This window comes from Podarcis erhardii (assembly GCF_964252035.2).
Source record: "Podarcis erhardii genome assembly, chromosome: 4".
Classification (NCBI taxonomy): domain Eukaryota; kingdom Metazoa; phylum Chordata; class Lepidosauria; order Squamata; family Lacertidae; genus Podarcis; species Podarcis erhardii.
Genome location: NC_138508.1, coordinates 9,576,729 through 9,602,727, shown reverse-complemented (window position 1 = coordinate 9,602,727; position 25,999 = coordinate 9,576,729). Strand labels below are relative to the sequence as shown.

The 25,999-nt window shown below is 45.1% G+C and overlaps 1 protein-coding gene across 1 annotated transcript in view; it reads right to left on the bottom strand.

The window, feature by feature from the left end:
- Positions 1-5,033: 5,033 nt before the first annotated feature.
- UVRAG (UV radiation resistance associated) overlaps positions 5,034-25,999 on the bottom strand; it is an 86,817-nt gene continuing 65,851 nt past the window's right edge. Inside the window, exons 13-15 of the mRNA XM_081860380.1 lie at positions 24,378-24,456; positions 13,303-13,394; positions 5,034-5,811 (exon numbers count right to left, since the gene is read on the bottom strand). Of these exons, the coding sequence (XP_081716506.1) occupies positions 5,121-5,811; positions 13,303-13,394; positions 24,378-24,456 (862 nt within the window). The 3' untranslated portion in view covers positions 5,034-5,120. The remainder of the gene's footprint in view (positions 5,812-13,302; positions 13,395-24,377; positions 24,457-25,999) is intronic.

Sequence of the window (25,999 nt, the reverse complement as noted above, 5' to 3'; positions counted from 1 at the left end):
TTTGAACAAAGACATTGGATTCTTATCTCATTATACATGACAAAGCCATTTTTCACCTTCTCACCCCTTGCTTTTTCCTGTTAGACCTATTGCAGTCGTTAAGAGTCGTCAACAGGCTCATCGCAGCTATCTGCCAATCACCCATTCCCACCACCCTTCTGAGTAATACCCCTCCCCACCTTCTCACTATATAGAAAGGTCCGGTGACTTCTGTTTCAGTGTATCTGAAGAAGTGTGCATGCACACGAAAGCTCATACCTAGAACTAACTCAGTTGGTCTTTAAGGTGCTACTGGAAGGAATTTTTTTATTTTGTTTAAATAAGGATCACTGTTAATGACTGTGTGTGTGTACACATGTGTGTCTAAATACTGCCTTGTTTATTTTCCATTGTCACAAGTTTTTGAGGTGCATCGACCAGACCTGCTCACAGCAATCTAAGTGCAGCCATACAGCATTGTAATACAGGAAACTTCCTTTCCAAACTAATTATTCCTAACATGGGATTTACCTTTTTCATGGCTCCTGAACATGGGGTCGAGGTTCATGCTACTTACTACAATCCCATGTTCCTTTTCATGGTCAGTCTTCGCTGGTTCAGATTCTATTCACCTATTTCTGATGCTAGAAGGATCCCCGCCGCCCCTTAAGCTGAATTGCATTTGTCGTTTTAATGACCAATTCGCCCACTTTGCAGAGACCCTCCTAGAGCCCTTTGCAATCTCCTTTTCTGATTTTTATCATTCCGAACTTTTGGGTGACACAGTTCAGCCACCACCCCTCTTTACTCGAGGCATATACCACTTCACATCAGCTAAAGATTATTTCTCGACTGCTTTTACTGTCTGGATATATCAGAAGCAAATGTGGGGGGTTAGGCAGGGGGGCAGAAACATACCGTTGCCTGGATCTCAGGAAGTGCCGGAAGATTAAGAAAACCTGCCTCCATGTGCGAACATCCCATTTCCACACTCCATAAAGCTCCACAAACCCATATGGCACCTTGCACCAGAATGCTCTGTGGGTCTGTTATTCCAGCTGCGCGGCATCTCTGGAAGAAGGTCCAAAAAGCGATGCGTAGCCTTAACTAGAGAAGGAAACATGGAATCATAGTGTTGAAAAGTACCCCCAAAGGCCATCTAGTCCAGCCCCCTGGAATGCAGGAATTGGTCACACGCTTTCTGTTCGAAAACCTCCATTAGCTGTGCCACCAACCTCTGAGATCTGTCCAGTGGTACCCGAGAAGTCAAGAGATTTCACACAGACTTCTTTATCCTGATCTTTGACACCCAAGACATGTGGCTTTAGGACCAACCTTATTATTGTGAATGAAATGTGTCTGAACTGTTTTTTAAATTAAATTGTTGTAACCTGCCCTGGGATCTGCGGGTGAAGGGCAAGTCAGAGACAAAGGAATCATGGTAGTAGCAGTCATCTTGTTGTAAAAGGTAAAGGACCCCTGGACGGTTAAGTCCAGTCAAAGGCGACTATGGGGTTGCGGCGCTCATCTCGCTTTCAGGCCAAGGGAGCTGGCGTTTGTCCACAGACAGCTTTCTGGGCCATGTGGCCAGCAGGACTAAACCGCTTCTGATGCAATGGGACACCGTGACGGAAACTAAAGCGCACGGAAACCCTGTTTATCTTCCCGCCACAGTGGTACCTATTTATCTACTTGCGCTGGTGTGCTTTCGAACTGCTAGGTTGGCAGGAGCTGGGAGCTCACCCCGTCACAGGGATTTGAACTGCTGACCTTCTAATCAGCAAACCCAAGAGGCTCACTTGTTTAGACCACAGCGCCACCCACGTCCCTGTTTCTTGTTGTACAAGTGAACTGCCAGCATAGTATTATGGTTAGAGTGTTCGACTAGGACCTGGGAGACCAGGGTTCAAATCCCTACTCAGCCATGAAGATCACTGAGTGTGACATCGGGCAGTCACTGCCTCTCGCCCTAACCGATCTCCCAGGATTGTAAGCAGGAGATTAAATGAGGGGGAGAACCATGTTATGTCACACTGAGCTCCTTGGAGAAAAAAGTGGGGGGATATAAATGCAAGTAACTATAATAGAATTGGATATAATCGTTACTATTTGGTTCCTCGCAAATGCACGTTGAAGGAGATGACGACGACAGACTGAATAGATTACATGGGTGGAAGACAAATGAACAGACTCGTCTGGCAGACGCACAGCAGTGCGATCTACGCTCCAAAACCTTGGGCAAGATTCAGGTCGCTTACAGGGGGGCAGCCTCGTTGGCTGTGGGCCAGCTGGCAGGTCCCCATTCATCACTTTGCGATGGCAACAATAGCAGAACCGAGTGCCAGTATTCAAGCCTGAATGAACAGCCTTGGAGCAGGCAGCGCAGAAAGACCCTTCGTATCTGCTTTCATCTTGGAAACACAATGTTCTCCTAAAACAGGGCTCCCTCCTGCATGTATCGCTGGAAGTCGGCGAGAAATGAGAACTATCAAGGCGCCTATTGGGGATGCTTTGATCTCTGCAAATTCCTACAGGCAGTGACCTAAGCCACGTTTCAGACACATGTGCGTATTGGAACTCTGCTATCCGCAAGACTTCACACTTCTCTGAACGTTGCAAGGCGGTTCGAAACGTATCAAAGTACGTGATTTGGTATTACGATGCAGAAATGGAATGATGGGGTTTTTAAAAAACCAAAAACATGTACAAGTTACTTGGACTGGCAGTAAGACAGATTTGGCTTCCCCTAGATGTAGATGTAGACTGGATTATTGTAACTCGCTCTACGTGGGGCTGCCCTTGAGACTGACCCAGAAACTCCAGCGGGTGCAGAATGCCGCGGTGAGACTCCTTACGGGGTCCGCACCGTGGGATCACATTCACCCGGTGCTATACTAGCTGCACTGGCTCCCAGTGGAGTACAGGATCAGGTTTAAGGTGCTGGTTTTAACCTTTAAAGCCCTATACGGCCTAGGACCCTCGTACCTATGGGACCGCCTGCTATGTCCCGTGGAAGACCTTACGGTCTTCAAATAAAAACATCTTGGAGATCCCGGGCCACAGAGAGGTTAGGCTGGCCTCAACCAGAGCCAGGGCTTTTTTGGCTGTGGCTCCGATCTGGTAGAACACTGTCACAAGAGACTAGGGCCCTGAAGGACTTGACATCTTTCCGCAGGGCCTGCAAGACAGAGCTGTTCCACCAGGCCTTTGGCCAAGGCACAGCCTGACCCCCTCCTTTGGTAATTCTTCACAGAACTATAGCCCAATGGTTGCCATCAATTTGATATGAACTGATTTTATAATGCTGTATTATTTTACTGTCGTTAGCCGCTTTGAGCCCGGCTTCAGCTGGGGAGGGCGGGATATAAATTAAATATTATTATTATTATTATTATTCCCGTCTACTGGTTTCTCAGAGCTGGCTGGGGCTTATGGGAGTACAGAACAGCTGGAAGTCTCCATACCAAGGAAGGTTAAATGAAAGCAACACAATTGATCTCAATACAGTCGTCCACGGCCTGCCAGAGCTACCAAAAGTGTGCCGATTTGTCCTCCATGTTCCGCTGTTTCCTTAACAGTTGGCTTCAACTGTTCAACAGGGGGTTAGACTCGATGGCCCTTGTGGTCTCTTCCAACTCTATGATTCTAACTCTGTTACGATGTCTGCCAAATGCGCCAGAGCAAAGGTTCAAAGGAGCAGGCAAGCCGAGGGAAGAAGTTGTCAGGCACCACACCATGAAGTAAATTAAACTTTTATTCTGCTATACATATATATATATTTATTTATTTATATTTATATATATATTTATTTGTGAGCTCACAACCGAGCCCAGACATCGGTATACAATGTAGAAAGCGAGAGCCAGGCACACCTGAACTCCAAAAAATAATAAAAATAATAAATGCATATCGTCGGGAATCTCAAGCAGACCACAAAATCCGCTTGTATGTTAGTGCAGTTGGAAACACATGCCCCAGTGGCAAACTACCTCATCTGGAGTCGAACTTGCTCCACTGGAAAAAAAACAAATTGTTGGACAGCTCCAGTTGAGAAGTACAGAAGGTTTGGTTGATTTGCCCCACCTCAACCAAATGAAATTATTATTAAGTATGGCCAACAGCAAGCACTATTAAGAGTCCATTCACATCATCTCAAAACCTATTGCACTGTATATATAACATCTGGCTTGCGTGTTTGTATAGTGCTTCACAGATTGATAGGGTCTGGGGGGAAATAATCAATGTGCCTATGGATTGATTTATTGCAGTTTGCTGGTCCCATGAGACACACCTGTAGTCCCAAGTGCTCCAGAGAGCTACTAAACTGCAGAAGCAGCGTGAGAGCTACTAAACTGCAGAAGCAGCGTCTTCAGTTTTTCAGGTCTGGCTTGAGTGCCAGAATTGTATTTCTTCCTAAACTAGCCACACAGCGATAAGGTTGGGGTAAGACCTAAGCCCACAGGGCTTCCCTCTCCATCACCACCCCCACTCAAGTTTTCTACCTAGAAGCAATGGGAGCAATATGCCGGGCACATCTCCTGCACATGACCTACTGAAATGCATGGGGCGCTTACTGGGCCGTGTGCAGTGACTGACGCCGGCAAGAGTGGTGCAGGAAGGAAGGAAGGAGATAACATTGTGTAGGGAGAGGCGTTCTTTCTGGATTTGACAGGGCATCTTGCCCCTGAAGCAGGAAGGGCGGCAAGACCTGGAAGAAGGGAAAAAGCTGTTGAGGAGGAGAGAGAACGTGTGTCGAACGGCGCACACATTCACCCCTGTATGTCTTCAGCTAAGTGTTTGACTTAATTTTCCTCCACCCCAACCTGTCAAAGGGCTGAAAGAAATCTAAAACTTAAAAGCAGTCAATGCTCCAGTGGCCTGATCCAATTGCCAGAGCAATCTGTAAATACTAGGAAAACCAGGAGAGGAAGCAGCAGAGGTTTACCTGGACTGTGGCGAGACCATGATTGTGTGTAACCCAAATCTACTTCCCAAAAACTATAAAGACAGTTCTCTTCTCTCCCCCACCCACCCACCCGATAACTAATCAGGGATTACGAGTGCAAGTTTTATCTTCATTCCAGATACATGGTTTTCACCTTGTGAAACGTGGCACCACTTCCGCCGTGTCCCCAAAAAGCTCACTTGTCGGAACCCTTCCGCGGCCTGCGGAACGTGGGGGCGTCCTTGTTCAGGGCGCAAATCCTCCGTGAAAACTCTTCGAATTCCCCCAGGACTTGGTCGTCGCACTCCACCGCCACGGCGTGGTCCACCGGGATGTAGTTAAAGGCTTCGAGCTGGTCTCCGGTGCCGAAGCCCGTCGCTTCCATGCCCATGATCTCTTCCGCCTGCTCAACCGTGCAGAGGAGGTTGGCACCGAGGGCGCTGCGGAAGGCACACAGCTGGTCACTGGTGGCCGTGCTGGGGTGCTCGCTGGGCAACGCCGCGCCATTTATTGCACGAGAGGGTCCCAGGAAAGACTCCGGCTGGTCTCGGGAGGTGTTTGGGCCCCCGTTTTCGCCGTTCAAGCTGTGGCACAGGTCCCCTCCCTTTTTGTTTTCTTTCGAGAAGTCAATGGAGGTATCTAAAGAGGAGGATAAAGACCCGGCCTTCTTATTCGGCTCCCCCGCAATGGCAATGGGCTGTGTTAAAGCAGAGTTGTAACTCGGAGGAGGAGTCTTGTACTGAAGTCTCTCGTTCTCAGAGTTGGCCCGTTTTCGGAGTCCCTTGTCTGGAGAAGGATGGCTGCTGGTGAACCCAATATCCAAACCCCCAAACGCAGAACTCTGCCTCTTTGGAACTGGAATGGCGCTGGAAATGTGGTGCCGATCACTATGGGGAGAAATGATAAAGACAGTGAAAGGTTATCTCACCTAAGCACTGCTAAGGTCAGTTCATCCCTTCCAGATCTGCAATTACAATTTCTTATTTTAGTAACAGAAGAGGAAGAGGAATAATAATAATAATAATAATAATAATAATAATAATAATAATAATAATAATAATAATAATAATAATTTATTATTTATACCCCGCCCATCTGGCTGGGCCTCCCCAGCCACTCTGGGCGGCTTCCATAAAAACCAAAAATACAGTAAAATATCACACGTTAAAAACTTCCCTGAACAGGGCTGCCTTAAGATGTCTTCTGAATGTCAGGTAGTTGTTTATCGCTTTGACATCTGCTGGAAGGGCGTTCCACAGGGTGGGCGCCACTACCGAGAAGGCCCTCTGCCTGGTTCCCTGTAGCTTTGGATTTGATATCCCGCTTTATTACTACCTGAAGGAGTCTCATTCTCCTTTCCCTTCCTCCCCCACAACAAACACTCTGAGAAGTGAGTGAGGCTGAGAGACTTCAGAGAAGTGTGACTGGCCCAAGGTCACCCAGCAGCTGCATGTGGAGGAGCGGGGAAGCGAACCCGGTTCCCCAGATTACGAGACTACCGCTCTTAACCACTACACCACACTGGCTCTCCATATAGGCATCTATGCCTACTCCTATGGCTCACTATTTAATTTCTACGCCATTGGAGCATCATAGCTTCCTGTTAGCCTTGCCACAAAACCATGAAGAAATTCATGCAGCAAGAAAACAGTGACTTCTCCCTGGCTTTGCAATTCAGGGGAGATCTGAGCCCAAGTTTCTTACATGAAAGCCGCACTCCCTATCCATTGCACCACCGTTTAGTATTGTTTTGTTTTAGTTCATTTATGAGGCTCAAAAGCTAAGGGTGGCACTGAATGTATGGCTATGGGGCAGGCGAGAGGGGAAACCTGACTATTCATATGCCAATTTACCAGCAACATGGGCACAGTCACTCCCAACTTTATCCAACTTGGCCAGGTTTTAAATTTTTACAGAAGTCCCAAGCTTATTTGAAGTCCTGGTACCCTGAAAGCTTGCACGTTCTGATGTTAACAGACAGTGCCACATGCAAGTCTCAACTTTGGATTATGCATCCTAAGCCATTCACTTTTGCTTCTGCATTCTCCGTTTCTGATGAATTCCAGAGCTGGCTCTAAGGTACCTACAACTCCCCATTTACTTGGTGGTTACACTCCGAGGCACCGTGCGTCTAAGTAAAGTTGTGTATATTTGAAAATGAAAATGCCTGCAAAAACCTTGTTCTGCCCCCGCCCCTTTTTGTGACTTTTCGAGTCTCTTCCGGGTTCGGAATGATGGGCAGTCATGCACTTATTGAACGCGAATAAATGAGGGGCTGCCTGTATTAATTTATCTTCTCACTATCATCAAATTGCTTCAAGGGAGAGATCAGAAGTGAGCCCTGGGCTCAGTCACTTTCTCCCTTGTAACTCAAGTCTAAGCCAAGAGATCCTACGTTTGTATCTCCCCAGACCCTGGAAGATGAAACCCTCTTCAGAGGAGAATTTTGCGTTCAAATAAATGCTGGAACTTCCGGATGACTTTGACATGCTGTAGCAAGAGCTAGAATCCTTGAAAGGCCAAGACTTGCTCCCAACCTCTTCCTAAATACAAATTTTGGGGAGTGGGGGTGGGGATGGGTTGGCATAAATAGTGTCTAAAAAGACGCATTGTGTCATAATTTATTTGGGCAATGTCTGAGGAGTTCCACTTTGGGAAGCAAAGTCAACTGGATGTTTAGCTCACTTCATCTCCACTAAAGGTAAAGGGTAAAGGGACCCCTGACCATTAGGTCCAGTCGTGGACGACTCTGGGGTTGAGGCGCTCATCTCGCTTTATTGGCCGAGGGAGCCGGCGTACAGCTTCCAGGTCATGTGGCCAGCATGACTAAGCCGCTTCTGGCGAACGAGAGCAGCGCAAGGAAACGCCATTTACCTTCCCGCCACAGCAGTACCTATTTATCTACTTGCACTTTGATGTGCTTTTGAACTGCTAGGTTGGCAGGAGCAGGGACTGAGCAGCGGGAGCTCACCCCGTCGTGGGGATTTGAACCACCGACCTTCAGATCGGCAAGTCCTAGGCTCTGTGGTTTAACCCACAGCGCCACCCAGCTTTCTCCAACCTGGTGCCCATGCTGGCTGGGATGGATGAGTTGTAGCGCACAACATCTGGAGGGCAACATCAGAACAGCTAACAATGCCATCCACACTGAACAATTATTTGAGGTGAAGCCACTGGCAAACAGAAACCAATTTTAAGAAGAATTGGCGCTACGAAAGCAGTGCACTTATTTCTGTCTCACTGTTTTTGCTATCATTTTTCAAGGCTTGTCTCCGACTTCCTGGTCAAAAGATCCTTCTTTAAAACAAAACAAAACCCTCGATTAAACGCCCCCCCCAAAACAGATTGCCTTGTTATTTAATATGTTTGCAAAAGGCCTGCAAAAACCTATGTAAAGACAGAGTACAATTCACAGTCTCAAATATGTATCTTTCCCTCTGTACAAAATGTTCCCTCTGAGGGACATTACTTGATCGCAGCTGGTTAAAATACTAAATCGTGATTGTCTGGACCCCTGCCAAGATGCACAGCTATAGAGCCCAATGGTATGAGAATACTTTAAGGGGGGAGGGCGGGAATGTAACTTAAACATTTGATTCCCCCCCCCCCACTTTCTTTTTTTGGTTGCGAATATGACATCATGGCAGCAAAAAATGAAGGTGTTTAAGTTGGTTTACAGCCATCCAAAAAGTCTGACACTTCAGGCAAACCCTTTGGCCAGTATCATGTCAAGTACAGAAAAGCAGGAGGGGGAAAAAATCTCACACCTCTTTAAAGATTATAGCTTAAATAATGCAGAGTAATGACGGGGTCACTGAAAGGTGCCAGAAGGAGATGGCCAGTAATGAAGAAGGGGAAGCAGAAATTACAACATAAAGCAGTTCTCCTTTGGAAGATGAGGGGAAAGCTAAGATGCCATGGTCTGGTCCCAGGACCGGTGCAGCAACTGGAGTAGAGGATATGGTCAGGCAATGTGAGGCTCCATGCTGAAGAAGACTGCGCAGGGTGCAGGTCAGTTTGCATGGTGTTCTCACTATTTCTTCCCCCATGCTGAAAGCAAAGAATCACAGAATCCAGGCCACTGCACTTATGGGATTCTTGTGAAGTACCCACACCACAAAATTATGAGTATGGCACACAGGAAGAGAAAGGTTTATAAATTCTGTTTCGAAGAAAAAAAGCCCAATGCATTTTGGAACGAGCCTCTGTCAGGGGGCATGTTCTGAATAGCAATTCTCCCCAAGTGCCTAAATCACCATCGCTGTTACTTTCCGCATGCCCAAACACAGGAAGCCTTGAAGTGACTTAAAGGTAAAGGTAAAGGGACCCCTGACCATTAGGTCCAGTCGTGACTGACTCTGGGGTTGCGGCGCTCATCTCGCTTTACTGGCTGAGGGACCCGGCATACAGCTTCCATGTCATGTGGCCAGCATGACTAAGCCACTTCTGGCAAACCAGAGCAGTGCACGGAAATGCCGCTTACCTTCCCGCCGGAGCAGTATCTATTTCTTTACTTGCACTTTGATGTGCTTTTGAACTGCTAGGTTGGCAGGAGCAGGGACCAAGCAACGGGAGCTCACCCCATCATGGGGATTCGAACTGCCGACCTTCTGATCGGCAAGCCCTAGGCTCTGTGGTTTAACCCACAGTGCCACCTGCGTCCCTCTTGAAGCAACTTACAACCATGCAAACATGTGGCATGTTGATCACTGAAGACCAAATGTGCAGGAAAGATGGAACGGAACCTCAAAGGTGTTCATCCAACAAGAATAAGAATAAGGAGGCCTCATCTTGCTCACACAGACTATAACCATACTGCAGTTATGACAATGGTGGTGCCTGGCGGGTTTTACTGGAGAGAGATTCCCACAAATGTGAAGACAGCACTGAAAAGAGCCCTGGTTTCTCATTGCCACTCTCCACGCCTCCCTCAGAGGAGGTACCATATTACCTTCAAAAATGTGTCGGTCCTAAAACAGGCCTTCCTTCCAGCACCTGGAGTTTCCTCCTCTTCTCACTCCATGCCAGTGGTGCTTTCCTGGTTTTGTGGTCCTCGCCACCACTGGAACACAACCTGCGGTCCCACTTAGCATCTGAAGTGCACTGGAGCAGCAAGGAAAGGAAGCAACCCCCTCTTCTACTCTCAAGATGTAAAATGTGGACCAAGCAGGAGCAGAAACCACAGTTATACCTGCCATGGACAGGCAGCAGAAAAGGGGGGGAAAGGAGTAAATGGGATCAGGGAGCTTACGGCAACAACAACAAAAATCCCATCTCAAAGTTCCCCCTACAAAGGACTGACTTGCAAGTGCATCCATCATAAATACACAAAAAGTGAGCCTTAAACCTCATCTGCTTTCATCCTCAAACCAAATCTGTATCTTTTCGTTTATTTTAGAAGAAGCAATATTACAGCCCCCCCACCCCACCCCAGAGGAAGACTTAAGTGGGGTCCAGGAGCATTCAGCGCATTCCTTTCACTGCCTGCCTATTTCATCAGCAAATCGTGTAAACACAGAATACACATGGATGTCCAGGATGACAATATGGAGAAGAGAAAGTTCAAAGTAATAAATAGCTTCTTTGAGATGCAAAAAAAAAATATGAACCAGTAAATCACTTTATATGTTACACCATGTAACTGAAAGCAAATTCTGCCAGAGGAAAGTGTGAAGCGAATGCAAGAATGCTCAAATATATGAATGGGAAGGGGTACTTATGCGAGGCAGCCTCAGGACTGAACAGTGGAATCTGCAAAATTCCGAGCAAAAATCTCTAATCTGAAAAGGGTATCGCCCTTCACTTAACAAACGTCTCTAAATATTAAATCCAGGCACTACTTATGCAAGATGAAATGGCAGCCACCGAGCTGGAAAACTTTAAAAGAGGTTTGGTCACATTCACAGAGAACAAGGCTATCAAATGGCTGTTAGTATTATCTCCAGCATCAGAGGAGAATGCTTCTGGAAGCTAGTTGCTGGAGAGCATGGATGAAAAGGAGGCTGCTGCATTCAGGTCATGCTCATGGACTTCCCCCCATAGACATCTCCTTTGGTCTTCTGAGAGCATCTTGCATCTGCCAACCATCATGCCTAGCAACTGCTGATGGACCTCCCTTCCACAAATTTGTCTAATCCCTTCTAAAACGAACTAGGCTAGCAGCCATTGTATCTTGTAGCAGTAACTCTGTACATTATCTACATGCTCTACGGGGAACTGGCTTCCGGGACCAGGCCAGTTGGCCGACCAACTTTGCGCTACAAAGTTGTCTGCAAATGCGTCCTGAAGGCCAAGTCACTCTGTGCCTGCAGCAGCAGCAGCAGCAGGAGTCTTGTACAACTTAAAGACCAAGGTATTTGCAGCATTAGCTTTTGTGGGCCAGAGCATCCTTCAACAGGGTGCTTCCCTCACAAATTCTTTTTTGGCGGGGTGGGGATAAGGTGGGAACGCATATGCATAACACCTGTCAATCTCACCCCACTTGTCACAAAAGACACTGCATTAAAGGCAAACACAGAAGAATTATCAAACGGAAGGAATCCCACGCAAGTGCTGTAAACAAGAAAACTCACACAGAGGGGCTTAACCCTCCCCAATCTCATTCTGACAGAAGCAAAGGGGCATCTGGCAACGCTTTGTCAGCCATGTGGATCAAGAGACTCTTGCAGTCCATAGTGTGGCCTACCTGCCGCACATACATTTATATATATGCTGCCATAAATTTTAATAGCTGGGGCCCTGTGGAGATCAACTTAACCATCTGTGCACAGTCATTTGCATGCAAACATTCCGCACATGCACATGTGAATCGGGCTCTGGCACTCAAGCGTGCTTGCGCCCAACTTCCCTAGCTGGAAATATGGCCCCCCTAATCTTCCTCTTGAGGGAGGATCTATGAAAAGCCTCATTACTGTTTATACTGTAAGGAAGTACCAAGAGGAACCGTTCAGAATCATCGGACCTATCTGAGCCTTGGAGGTGAGAAAGAAATGAGCCATAGACATGCGCCGAGGGGGAACGCGATAGTCCCAGAGAGGCAGGGCTAATATCCACACATGTTTTGAAATATTAGCCAGGCAAAGAATGTGTTTTGTCTTGATAATGAGAACATGCCACTCTAAGGAGCCACCCAGGGACGAGGGTCTACCTCAAGTTGGAAACCAGAATTCCACAGCGGGGAAAGTCAAATCCTGCATATTTTCCACCGGCAAATTAAGCTATGCAAATGACATACACCGCGTGGTGTTGCTTGATCTATTTGCTAGGTGGCTGGAATGCTCCATCCAGCCTTGGTGGCAGGGCTAATAACAATGCTAGACAGCATAATATTAACCAAGGCTTGGACTTATCACGCCATCACATCTGGGGCTGAAATGTACCAAAAATATGATCAATAGAAACTTGGGGTGGGGGGAGGCTTTGAAGAAATATGGAATGGGGGGGAGAGATGCAGCCATCTCACAACTGGAAGCCCCCACAATCTCTTGACCCCTCCCCAAGTTCCAGAGGTGTTAGAAAATCTATCTTAGCTATTTAAAAGCTATAGCTACTGCCTCACACCACCTTGCCGACAAAGGTCCGTATAGTTAAAGCTATAGTTTTCCCAGTAGTGATGTATGGAAGTGCTTGTTTTCAGATGTTTATTGCTTGTTTTCAGATCTTTATTGGGTTTTACATTTAACCATTGGACCATAAAGAAGGCTGATAACTGAAGAATTGATGCTTTTGAATTATGGTGCTGGAGGAGACTCCTGAGAGTCCCATGGACTGCAAGAAGATCAAACCTCTCCATTCTGAAGGAAATCAGCCCTGAGTGCTCACTGGAAGGACAGATCCTGAAGCTGAGACTCCAATACTTTGGCCACCTCATGAGAAGAGAAGACTCCCTGGAAAAGACCCTGATGTTGGGAAACAAGGAGAAGGGGACAGCAGAGGACGAGATGGTTGGACAGTGTTCTCGAAACTACCAACATGAGTTTGACCAAACTGCGGGAGGCAGTGGAAGACAGGAGTGCCTGGCGTGCTCTGGTCCATGGGGTCACAAAGAGTCGGACACGACTAAACGACTGAACAACAACACTGCCTGAATATGTAGCTTCATATTCAGTTGCAGATGAATTAAGAGATCCTTTAGCACAATATTCTAATTCTCCTGCAAGAGATCAGCTCCTATTTTTATAAAGCACATCCAATCCAGATGTTTTCGAGGCTCCCGGTCCCCGTCACCATCAAGTGGCAAAAGATTTGAGGTGGGACATGCTCCAAACCAAAAAGTCACAAGAAAGAGCTCTAAGTGCAACTTCCTAGGTATATCGTATGTTCTACAAACTTTTAATAATTTATCCCACCTTCCCATTACTGCAACGGACAGAACTTACCATCTGACCATGAGGCCGTGCTCCAGGAAGTTCTTCAGGTTAGGAAGTGTCTGCCTTAGATCTGTAGTTCCCAGCCCATGTTGGTATCTAAGCTATGGAGAGAGAAAAAGGTGAATTAGCACATGGTTCTTCTGAACACCTGAGTAAACCTTGATGGGCTTAAGACGGGACAGCTGCCTTGCAAGCTGCATGCCAGAGAAGAAGATTGCTGTTTGAGGAATGCAATCATAGAATCATAGAGTTGGAAGAGACCACAAGGGCCATCGAGTCCAACCCCCTGCCAAGCAGGAAACACCATCAGAGCACTCCTGACATATGGTTGTCAAGCCTCTGCTTAAAGACCTCCAAAGAAGGAGACTCCACCACACTTCTTGGCAGCAAATTCCACTGTCGAACAGCTCTTACTGTCAGGAAGTTCTTCCTAATGTTTAGCTGGAATCTTCTTTCTTGTTGTAGTTTGGAGCCATTGCTCCGTGTCCGCTTCTCTGGAGCAGCAGAAAACAACCTTTCTCCCTCCTCTATGTGATATCCTTTTATATATTTGAACATGGCTATCATATCACCCCTTAACCTCCTCTTCTCCAGGCTAAACATGCCCAGCTCCCTTAGCCGTTCCTCATAAGGCATCGTTTCCAGGCCTTTGACCATTTTGGTTGCCCTCCTCTGGACACGTTCCAGTTTGTCAGTGTCCTTCTTGAACTGTGGTGCCCAGAACTGGACACAGTACTCCAGGTGAGGTCTGACCAGAGCAGAATACAGTGGCACTATTACTTCCTTTGAAGTAATACACATAGAAAGAGCACCACTGAACACCATGACTCTTGTTTCTGAGGAAATATGGAGAGATTTACACTGCAAATCTGTAATCTATAACCCCAAGTCAAAACAAAATAAAAAAATTCCTTCCAGTAGCACCTTAAAGACCAACTAAGTTAGTTCTAAGTTAGTGTATCTGAAGAAGTGTGCATGCACACGAAAGCTCATACCTAGAACTAACTTAGTTGGTCTTTAAGGTGCTACTGGAAGGAATTTTTTTATTTTGTTTTGACTATGGCAGACCAACACGGCTACCTATCTGTAACTAGAACCCCAAGGTCCACCAACCGGCACCAGTTGCAAAATAGCAGCCCAGACAGGCAGGTGTACACGAAGAATGAAAAGGCTTGGTGCTTAGCCAGGAAATAGTAATCACTACCAGCTCCCAAGATCACAAGTCCTTTCACACAAAAACTCACTCAACGTTCTTGTCCAGCAAAGTGGTGGTGGGTGTGGTGGAAGAAGAGGAGGAGGAGAAACATTTACCAATCAATCTACCAGAAGATCCTTGTCTATCCTTCTCCCCACCCTTGCCTTAGGGCACATGTTGCACATCACACTTCTGAGGTGCTTGTGTACCATCGCAAATACAGTGGTACCTCGGGTTAAGTACTTAATTCGTTCCGGAGGTCTGTTCTTAACCTGAAACTGTTCTTAACCTGAAGCACCACTTTAGCTAATGGGGCCTCCTGCTGCCGCCGGAGCACGATTTCTGTTCCCATCCTGAAGCAAAGTTCTTAACCTGAGGTACTATTTCTGGGTTAGCCGAGTCTGTAACCCGAAGCGTATGTAACCCGAGGGTACCACTGTACCTAAAACACGTAAATGATAGGGATGTTTGCCTGGCGCCTTCATTATACACCTTGAGGCGCCAGGCAAAAATGTTCCCTTTTAACCAGGACTTGGGTTGTTGATTTGATTGACATCCTATGCCCTTTTAAAATGTGGGGGGTTGTTGTTTTTATTTTGCATTTATGTATTTTGTGGTTTTATATTTTGATTTTATTCTGTGGACCACCATGAGACCTCCAGGTATAGGGTGGTATATAAATTCAATGAATAATAACGGTCAGAACAAGAACGTGCATCTCGGGCGCTCAGGTGAACTAGAATCAATGAGGCTGAGCCGGTGGAAGAAGAATCCGAACTGCGAACTGCAGCAGTGCAAATGAAACAAAGCTCAAAGGCATTTGTTCACAGGTCTTTCCTTGGCCCACTACTCAGAAGTTGATGCTCCAGGGAGTTTAGATTAAGGAAGATTTAGTACGATTTAAACAACTGTGCCTGTGGAGTGATTGCCTTTCAGCATGACTAATCGAGGGGCTGCTGTTCGCTTATGCTTCACAGACACTGCTTGATTCTCACAAGCCATTCCTGCCCATCTGAATCTGCAGGAACCTCTTGTCATAACTGCAAGCTGGAGCTCAGAAACAGTAATGGACAGGAAGACTATGGAAGCTGGAAAATGGGGCTTTGCTTGTAAGCAGGAGAGAAAGAACCACCGGGTGCAAAAGGAGGAGAGTGCCTGCAACATTGGGGTAGCAGATGTTGTCCCCATCTTCAAAGGGGGGGGGAGAGACCCAGGTAAACTACTGACCAGGGAGCTTGACATCAATACCAGGGAAGGTCCTAGAACAGATAATTTAGCTGTCAGTCTGTGAGCACTTAGAAAAGAATGCTGTGATTACTAAGACCCAGCATGGGTTTCTCAAACACAAGTCATGTCAGACGAACCTTATTTCTTTTTTTTCTTTTGATGGGAGTAATAAACTTGGTGGGTCAGGGGAATGCTGTGGACATAGTGTATCTTGATTTCAGTAAGGCTTTTGACAAAGTCCCCCATGATATTCTTGCAAGGAAGCTGGTGACATGTGTGCTGGATGAAGTAACTGTTAGTTGGATTTGTAGCTGGTTGACGGACCAAACCCAGAGAGTACTCGTTAATGGTTCCTCGTCATCCTGGGAAAAAGTGACAAGTGGGTTGCCACAGGGTTCTGTCCTGGGCCCGCTGTTGTTCGATGTCTTCATAACCAACTTGGATGAAGGAATTGAGGGGATGCTCATTAAATTTGCAGATGACACCAAACTGGGGAGGGGTTAGCTAATGCGGCTTCCCTGTGACAACCCTTTAGCTATTTGAAGATGGTCTATCATATCTCCTCTCAGTCTCTTTTCCAGGCTAAAGATCCCAAGCACCTTCAACCATTCCTCATAAGGCTTGGTTTCCAGACCCTGGATCATCTTGGTTGCCCTCATCTGCACACATTCCAGCTTATCAATAACCTTCTTAAATTGTGGTGCCCAGAATTGGACACAGAACTCCAGGTGAGATCTGTCCAAGGCAGAATAGACTGGGACTATACCTTCCTTTGATCTGGACACTATACTTCTGTTGATGCAGTCTAGGGTAGCATTAGCTTTTTTTGCTGATGACTCATGTTCAGCCTGTGGTCTACTAAGTCGCCTAGATCCTTTTCGAGGTATCCCCTATCTTATATATGTGCATCTGGTTCTTCCTGTCTTAAGTGTAGAAGCTTGCATTTGTCCCTATTGAAATTCATTTTGTTAGCTTGGGCCCAGTTCTGCAATCTGTTAAGGTCATCTTGAATCCCGATTCATTATATATCTGAATTACTTTTAAAAGCCCATCCTCAACTCCTAATGGTTTGTAGCATATAAATAACTGGATTAAGGGACTTGAGAAAGGCAGGCATCAGTTCCAAACATAGGCAGGCTGGGAGGCTACGCAACGGGAAAGAGGCTATTCTCCATATAAACGTAACAACTGTGCACTACTTTCGCTTAATCATTTTAATTTTGGAGTTGTCAAGGGAATTCAACAGCACCGTCCAAAAGAAGCCTTCAAGTCAGATAAAAGCTTTCTTGGCTCCATATATGAGATCATTTTAGCTTTCTCTTAGGTATCACAGTGGAATTGCTGACTCTACTCAAGATTTAAGTTCTTCCTTTTAAGTGCAATACTTTACCAGAGGTGGGGCGGAATCAGCACATCTTTCTCAGTGGGAACAGTAAAAGCGGTTTTAACATGCAGTCAACGCACTTCAAGCAGCTGTGAAGATGCAGCTACGAAAGCATTTATGATGCCAAAAGGGTCCCCATTACGATGGGCAGTTATGGGCTGGCCAATGGAAGGAATGGCTCAAAGCCAAGTCCAATGCATAGCAGATTCCTCCATTAATAGAGACCTCCGAAGGCACATTCCCATAGATTATATTAGAGCAGAGGCAGGATAGGAGGCTAGGGCGGCTAAGGTGTTCTTGGGCCACCAGAAAAGGAATGCAAAAAAAAAATCCGTTGTTGGGATACTGAAGTAAGCTGAAGGAACTATGCAGGCTTCAGTTCTGGGAGGATGGCAAAGCTGTAAGTTATAATAAAAGTCCTGGAAAAGGAAGAATACCACCTTGCTCCCATTAGCCCCTTTCATGAAAATGAAGCCCACAATGGGCCTCTGGATCCACCATAGGAGAATGCAAATTATCACACATAGTTGCCACACATCCTTAAGAACCTAGGAGGAGGCTTGCAGGATCCATCAAGTCCCATATCCTGTTCTCAGAATAGCCAACCATTAAACAGGTAGGCTCAAAAATGCGAGCTTAAAAGGGGGCAACTGCTAAAGGCTCTTCAGATACAAAGCTGTGTCATTAAACTTGTCAGGTGTAACTACACAAACAAGAGAAAATTCCACGTCTGGCTGTGGGTTTTTTAACAAATGCTAGCAGGATACAACCCTCAACTTGCCATTTATAATTTCATCCAAGTGCAGAATCCACACCATTTTAAACAGAGCACGTTTATATTTAGGTATTTTTATATTTTGCTCTGCTTTGTTTTGTGGTTGTTCAAACTCTTTGTAACCTGTCACTATAGCATAAATCCAGTAAATAAATAAATCTGGCAATGCTGGGCTTGTGGCCATTGAACCAGGTTTTGGTACTTTTGGCAGTGTGGGCAGGTGCCAAGTCCTGCTGGAAAATGAAGTCAGCATCCCCATAAAGCTTGTCTGTGGAAGGAAGCATGAAGTGCTCCAAAATCTCCTGGTAGAGGCTGCGTTGACCCTGGACTTAATGAAGCACAGTGGACCAACACCAGCTGATGACATGGCTTCCCAAATCAACACAGGCTGTGGAAACTTCACAGTGGACTTCAAGCATCTGGCATTGTGTGCCTCCCCATTCCTACTCCAGACTCTGGGTCCTTGGTTTCCAAATGAGATGCAAAAGTTGTTCTCATCAGAAAAGAGGACTTGGGACCACTGAGCAACAGACCAGTTTTTTTTTTCTTTAGCCCAGGTAAGATGCTTCTGACGTTGTTTCTTGTTCTGGAGCGGCTTGACAAGAGGAATACGACAATTGAAGGTCATCTCCAGGATCCGTCTGTGTGTGGTGGCTCTTGATGCACTAACGCCAGTCTCAGTCCACTCCTTGTGAAAATCCCCAACACGTTTGAATGGTCTTTTCCTGACAAACCGATCCAGGCTGCGGTCATCCCTGCTGCTTGTGCACCTATTTCTTCCATACTTTCCCCTTCCGCATAACTTTCCATTAATGTGCTTCGATACAGCACTTTGGGAACATCCAACTTCTTCTGCAATTACCTTTTGAGGCTTTCCTTCCTTATGGAGGGTCTCAGTGATGGCTTTCTGCACAACTGTCAGCTCAGCAGCCTTCCCCATGATTGTGCTTCCTACTGAACCAGACTGAGAGACCATTTAAAGGCTCGGGAACCCATTGTAGGTGTTATGGATTGAATAGCTACTGCACCTTTTCACAATATTCTAATTTTCTGAGATTTTTAATTTGGGGTTTTCATCAGCTGAATGCCATAATCATCACAATCATAACAAATAAAGGCTTGACATATCTCGCTTTGCATGTCATGAGTCTATCTCATATATTAGTTTCACCTTTTAAGTTGAATTACCGAAATAAATGAACTTTTCCACGATATTCTAATTTTCCGAGTTTTACCTGTATTTGTAAGGGAACCGTTTACACGAGTGAACTTAATGCTTGCTAGAGTGAGTTCCGCTTTTAAGAAGAAGCGCAGGAGACCCATGAAAAGCTGCCTCATTTTCAAGCACTATTTTACCCAAAGTGAGTTTTTGAAAGAGGGCAATTTAGAGGGCAGTGCCATCATTAAGGACTTCAAACCCAAACCAAACAAACCACAATATCAATGTTTAATTCTTTTTACCATCAGGCCACAGTCTTGCACTGTAAACCTGAAACACCCCAAAGTTTATGCCTTTGTATTTATTGAATCTCTTCAGTACCGTGAAGTGATGTTTATCAGATTTCCAAGACATGGGCGTATTTGGTTTGTATGACCTCACTTGGGAGGCAGCTTAAACATTAATCTAACAATCATATCTATCAAGAGATTGTTTTCTCTCTCTCAAGGGTTAGAAGTTCACTAGCCCAATGAGGAAACTTAATCCAACTCTTGTTCCCATAAAGAACAGAGGGTTAACAGGACAAAAACACATCTAAAAATGTTGTCGTCTGAAATTTCAGATTTTGCACTAAAATTCGAACCAGAGTGAAGTAGTCTGCAAAGGAGTGCCAAACCACGGTTCGGTGTGTTGCTCCTCAGCTGCCACAGTAGGCAAGTAAATGGATATGGTTCCTTCCAGCTTTCATCACATGATTATCCAATGCTATCTTGCTCTGCCCATCACATTCCCAAAAGCACTTATGCCTTAATCATTAAGACTGCTGTCTGTGTATCAGAGAACACTGATGCTAGGGACAATTCCAAAAACATTACCTACTGTAAAAACAAAAACAGTATTTCTCTAAAGAAAACCTTGATTTCAAGAGGGCCACTAGATGAGACGTTTGATTGATACAAGATGGTATTAGACTCTTATCGAGCCCTATATAAAACAGTCCAACACGTCTTAGAACAACTAGATCCACCTGGCGGGATGCATCCCAATACCATCTCCATCAGCCAAGGTGGCTGGGGCTGCCACCTGTCAATCACCTGATATCGCAATGATGCCATGCAATCCATTCGCAAAAGAACAGCCCTTTCAGTTGATTGGCAGTGCCTGCAAACCCTCTTTTGGCCAAGTTGTATCTTTTTCTGCCCTGCCCCTGATGTCACGAACATGTGGGCTTTGTTTGGCCAGGATAGCGGCACAGGCAAGATGGGGAGTCCAGGCTGCAGATTCCCTACTGCTGATAAGAGAGTGGCTCTGCCTTGTATGTATCAGGACCACCAGAGAGGGCTAAAAAGAAGCGGCTACTTTGGATTTCCCTTCCTTGACATCCATCATCTGCATAGGTTATAGTAATGGCTCAGGATGAGCCAAACATTTTGATAAGATCTCTGAACCTTTTACCGGATCATTTCCTTATTATGCTTTGTGGGTTTATTTAGCATTTGCAAACTGCATTGATTTTAACTACAATAAAGAAATGAAAGGCAAACATTTTCCTAACACTTAGAGCGTGGAAAGGTAGCGCAGCTACAATTCTCTCTCTCTCTCTCTCTCTCTCTCTCTCTCTCTCTCTCTCTCGTGTGTGTGTTGTGGGGGAGAACAAGTTCATATTCATTAAAACAGGACCGGATTCTCAGGTTGAAGAGCTAGGAATACACAAGGACTCCTGTGAACCTGCTTCTCACAAGTTCACCCGGTACTAAAAGTGTGAATGTGCTCGTTTACTTGCCAGTCTCCACATATGGCTTTGATAAAGTGTCTACTGTAGTCAAGGGAAACTGAAGTTTAAAACCTGACAACACCAAAGCATAAGATTGGTGTGGTGCAGCTGAAGTTGCGGTTATTCCCTGATTGCTTAAAATTTGCGCCCCTTTTTATTTTAACACATTATAGCAAAGCAACGTACTATGAAAAATCCTAGTCTCACCTCCATGCATTATTAGCTCTCTGGTCCAGAAATCCACACCAAGTGTGTTAAGGGTAAAAAAGTGACAAGCTCTCATGCTTCAAAATACCGCAGCCAGCCTGAGGTTCTTTACTTCATACAGCACAGCTATACGCCGGTAACTTCTATGGACTGGTGGGACACTACACGGGCATTTCTAGATTTCTATAAATAATATGCAATGCACTGCTTGCATTTATATAGAATACTTTCTCCAACAGACAACTGCTCAATGAACAAGAGGTAATATCCACCGTTATACATAGCAGACCCATTGAGATCAATAGAATTAGCTCCATTGGTTAACTCTCGAGTGACTTGATACCACTCATTGAGAAATAGAGCAAACGGGTGCTTTGGATAATCAATAACCCATAGGCAGGGATTTTGTTTTAGTCTTAGATGTCATCAGGTTAAGCATAGATGAGTTCTTGAATTGCATCACATCTATTAAGTACCCAGGAAATTTCTGATCGCAGGATCACAGAATTGTAGAGTTAGAGGGGACCTTGAGGCTAATCTAGTCCACCCCCTGCAATGCAGGAATCTCACCTAAAGCATCAACGATTAGAAGCAATAGGCTATGTGTTGAGGAATGAGAGGAATGTCTTGCCTTTCTGGAGTCCAGTATATGATCCTTTACTTTTTAAATTAATTCCACCTCTAGCCAACACAGGCTGAAGGACCCACTCCATCAGGCTCCACCTGTCTCTTATCTGTTTCCACCTCATTTGGTCATTATAAAAGCTACTGTCTATTTATGGTCCCAGCCGCTTCCACCCCATCACGTGTTTTAGATGGTAATCCTTCAGGCAGGGATTGCCTTCTTTTCACTGACTGTATGTAAACTACTTTGGGGACCTTTTCAGGGTAATAGTGCTCTAAACCAACAAACACTATCCACAAGCAAAGACCCAGGTAGGCCCCCACTTCATCCCAGCAGCAGAGCCTAACCCAAGTCTGAAGACATTCAGAGTTATAATATAGTAAAAAGATAAAGGTAAAGGACCCCTGACAGCTAAGTCCAGTTGCAGACGACTCTGGGGTTGCGGCACTCATCTCGCTTTACTGGCCGAGGGAGCCGGCGTTTGTCCGCAAACAGTTTTTCTGGGTCATGTGGACAGCATGACTAAGCCGCTTTTGGCACAACAGAACACCAAAACCAAAGCAGCGCATGGAAACGCTGTTTACCTTCCCACCGGAGTGGTACCTATTTATCTACTTGCACTTTTTGGCGTGCTTTCGAACTGCTGGGTTGGCAGGAGCTGGGACTGAGCAACAGGAGCTCACCCCATCGTGGGGAAAACAAAAAAAATTCCTTCCAGTAGCACCTTAAAGACCAACTAAGTCAGTTCTTGGTATGAGCTTTCGTGTGCATGCACACTTCTTCAGATACACTGAAACAGAAGTTTCCAGACCCTTCTATATAGTGAGAAGGTGGGGAGGGGTATTACTCAGAAGGGTGGTAGGAATGGGTGATTGGCAGATAGCTGTGATGAGCCTGTTGACAACTCTTAACGACTGCAATAGGTCTTACAGGAGGAAAATAGGTCCTACAGGAGGTCTTTAAGGTGCTACTGGAAGGAATTTTTTTTGTTTTGACTATGGCAGACCAACACGGCTACCTATCTGTAACTGGACCCATCGTGGGGATTCAAACTGCCGACCTTCTGATTGGCAAGCCCAAGAGGCTCAGTGGTTTAGATATTAAGTAATATAGTACTGAGCTGTAAATAAAGGCTGAAAGTTTCCCAGGTGCCCCCAAATCAAGGTCACCCAGGTGAAGCTAAGCAAAACAGCGGCCAACAGCAATTTCCCATAGAAGCCGGAGAGAATACTTACACATCTATAATTTTCTAATCATTTTTTTAAAATGGGGAAATTAAAATATTTGAATTTTCTGCCTTCTGACCAGCTGGAACTGAATGATGCAGTATCTGCTTGTTTTATTTGTTAAGTGGTAAAACCGTTTCTTGTGTGCAATTGTCACCCTAGCTTTCTGTGCAGGAAAATTGGTTCTGCTGACTCTAAAGGACAAGAAGTGTTAGGCAAAGCCAAGCCCCACAAGCCTAAGCAGTGATGGGAAGCAAAATCAATTCTATTTTAGGGCGTGTCCAATCAAATTAAATTAGCAAGCAGGCAGAGTGCAATGAGATTGAGTGTTTGGGGGGGGGAAGGCTCAGTTAATTTCATTATGCACAGGTTGTACACTGACAATAAAAGTATTATTATTATTATTATTATTATTATTATTATTATTATTATTATTATTGCGAGTTACCAGGCTCAAAGTACATAGAGCAAGCCAGTTATGACTGCTAGATAATACTCCCCTCCCACTAGGCCACATTCACAGCATGCCATTTAAAGCACTGTGATACCAGCTTAAACAGCCATTGCTTCCCCACAGAATTCTGGGAGGTGTAGTTTTTTAAGTATGCTGAGAGCTGTCAGGAGACCCGTTTCCCTCTCAAAGCTACAATTCCCAGAGTGGATTAGCAATCAATCCCTCTTCACATTGGGCTGAAAACCGAATATTTGCAACTCATCAGTTCCAAATACTAACAGGGCTCTGTTGGCTTCTTTTTTAAAAGAAAGAAAGAAAGAAAGAAAGAAAGAAAGAAAGAAAGAAACTTATTCTTGGGCTTTTAAAAAATAAATAAATAGATGAAACAGATGGAAACCATTACCAGCAAGTTGAAATGGAGCACACCGATATACCATTCCCGGGTCAAAACAACGCCCATAATGATCTGCAGAAAATTGTATTGACCTGCTTATAATTCTACCTTGCGTTCTCCTAGGAGTTAGATATGGCTTTCATTGTTCTTATTTTGCAATTTCACAGAGATTCCATTCTCCCTCTGGGGACATGTTTTGATTGCCCAAAGATTTTGCTTTGTATGCCTCGGTCCTCCACGCTGCCCCCCCCCCCCCCCGGAGTCTGTGGGAAAGATACAGATCACGGAAATCCAGGATGAAGTGCTTCCTGCCTGACCTTAAGAACCACTCACACAGCCAGCCTGACCATCTACTGATTCCCTATGCCCAGCTTAATATGGCTGCTCCCGGAAAACTTACCTATGGCATCAATGGCAGTCTAAGAAGGGCGTCAGATTCTTGTCTTCTGATGGAAATGGGGATGGCCTATATTGTTGGGTGTGTTAATCTGTCCAAATGTGTACACACTCTCTGCAAGGCATGCAGGGAATCAGTGATCATGTGAATTAGGATGGTCTCCCACAAGTGTGCAATACAGATAAAGTAGTAACTACATTACTGTCGTCCCCGACGATGGATGCATGTAGTTCTGCTATGGAAGGGTACTTTTCTGAGCTTACATACCTGTGCAATATTTTTGTTGAGAAGGTAGACGCCATAGTCAAACTGCAGTTTCTCTCCTCCCTTTGGATACAACGGAAATCTAAAATGGGAAGAGGGGAAAACATGAGCACACTTGTCTACGCAACCAACCCAAAGATTAGTGACTTATGGCGGCTGTTTCCACTGCCTTCCATAAAAGCTTCTCCTCCAGTACATGTGCATTCAAACTTTTTAAAAAAACAAATAAATCCAGAAATGGTAAAATTTAACCAACTCAGCCCAGCTCTGAACTAAGGGCGATTGCAGATTTTTAAAACAAGACACACGCAGAGTCAGTGTTATGAATTACAGAAGGAAGGTGGGAAAGAGATGTAAATAAATGAACAGACCATTGCATAAAGTTATTAAGATGCAATCTTATACCTATTTACGCAACAGCAAACCCCATTGAGGGACATGGGTGGCGCTGTGGGTTAAACCACAGAGCCTAGGACTTGCCAATCAGAAGGTCGGCGGTTCAAATCCCCGCGACGGGGTGAGCTCCCGTTGCTCGGTCCCTGCTCCTGCCAACCTAGCAGTTCGAAAGCACATCAAAGTGCAAGTAGATAAATAGGTACCACTCTGGCGGGAAGGTAAACAGTGTTTCCGTGCGCTGCTCTGGTTCGCCAGAAGCAGCTTAGTCATGCTGGCCACATGACCTGGAAGCTGTACGCTGGCTCCCTCAGCCAATAAAGCGAGATGAGTGCCGCAACCCCAGAGTCCTTAATGGGAGAACTGCCCATTTATTCCTATTCTCTGCTTCCTGGTTTAACCAGTTACTGATCCATTAAAGAACCTCCCCTCTTATTCCATGATTGCTAAAGCTTACTTTTGTCCTCAGTGCAGTGGCTTTTAATTTTGCTGAACAATAATATCTACAAACATCAGAAAACTACTGATCAACAGATTCTACTAAGAGTCTTCAGGACAGAGCAGGATTACAATTTAAAACAGAAATTCAGTTCTGAAATGAGATCGTAATGCATGACAGAAGTTGTGTGTTATTAAACAATTTCTTTACAGCAACCAAGACAAAAACTATATTATTTCTAACAAGAGCCATTAAAGTCAAAGGTTTAACAGACGTCATTACAGTACACCAAAACGTCAAGGTCTCAGTTTTACAATACTTCAAATTCTTAATGGGTCACTTCAAGTTGAGAAGTATAAAATCACTCTAACCACCATATATCTAAGCTCGCCTTACTTAATAGTTCTATAAATCCAAGCTGTCTGCAGTGCAGGAAAATAAAACACACTTTAAAATGAACATACGAGATTCCACTGCCTGCTGTTGTTGTATAAATCACATGGAATTTGTTTCTATATCTACTGAGTTACTTTATCCAACTATAGCAGGATTTGGATTATAAAAGGATACAATTACAATTAATAGCACAAAATTCATTCAGCCTGGACAATAAATATGCCCTTTAAAAACATTGTGCAATTTGTTACGTGATAGTATTTCATTATGTTGCCGGGGGAAGAGTGGTATTTGCTACAATTAGAAACAAAAAGCTTTTAAAAAAAGAACACGTAATGGTCGAACGATACAGAGGGCTCAACCGTTTCCTCCTACTTCATTTTAAGATAGCTTCATA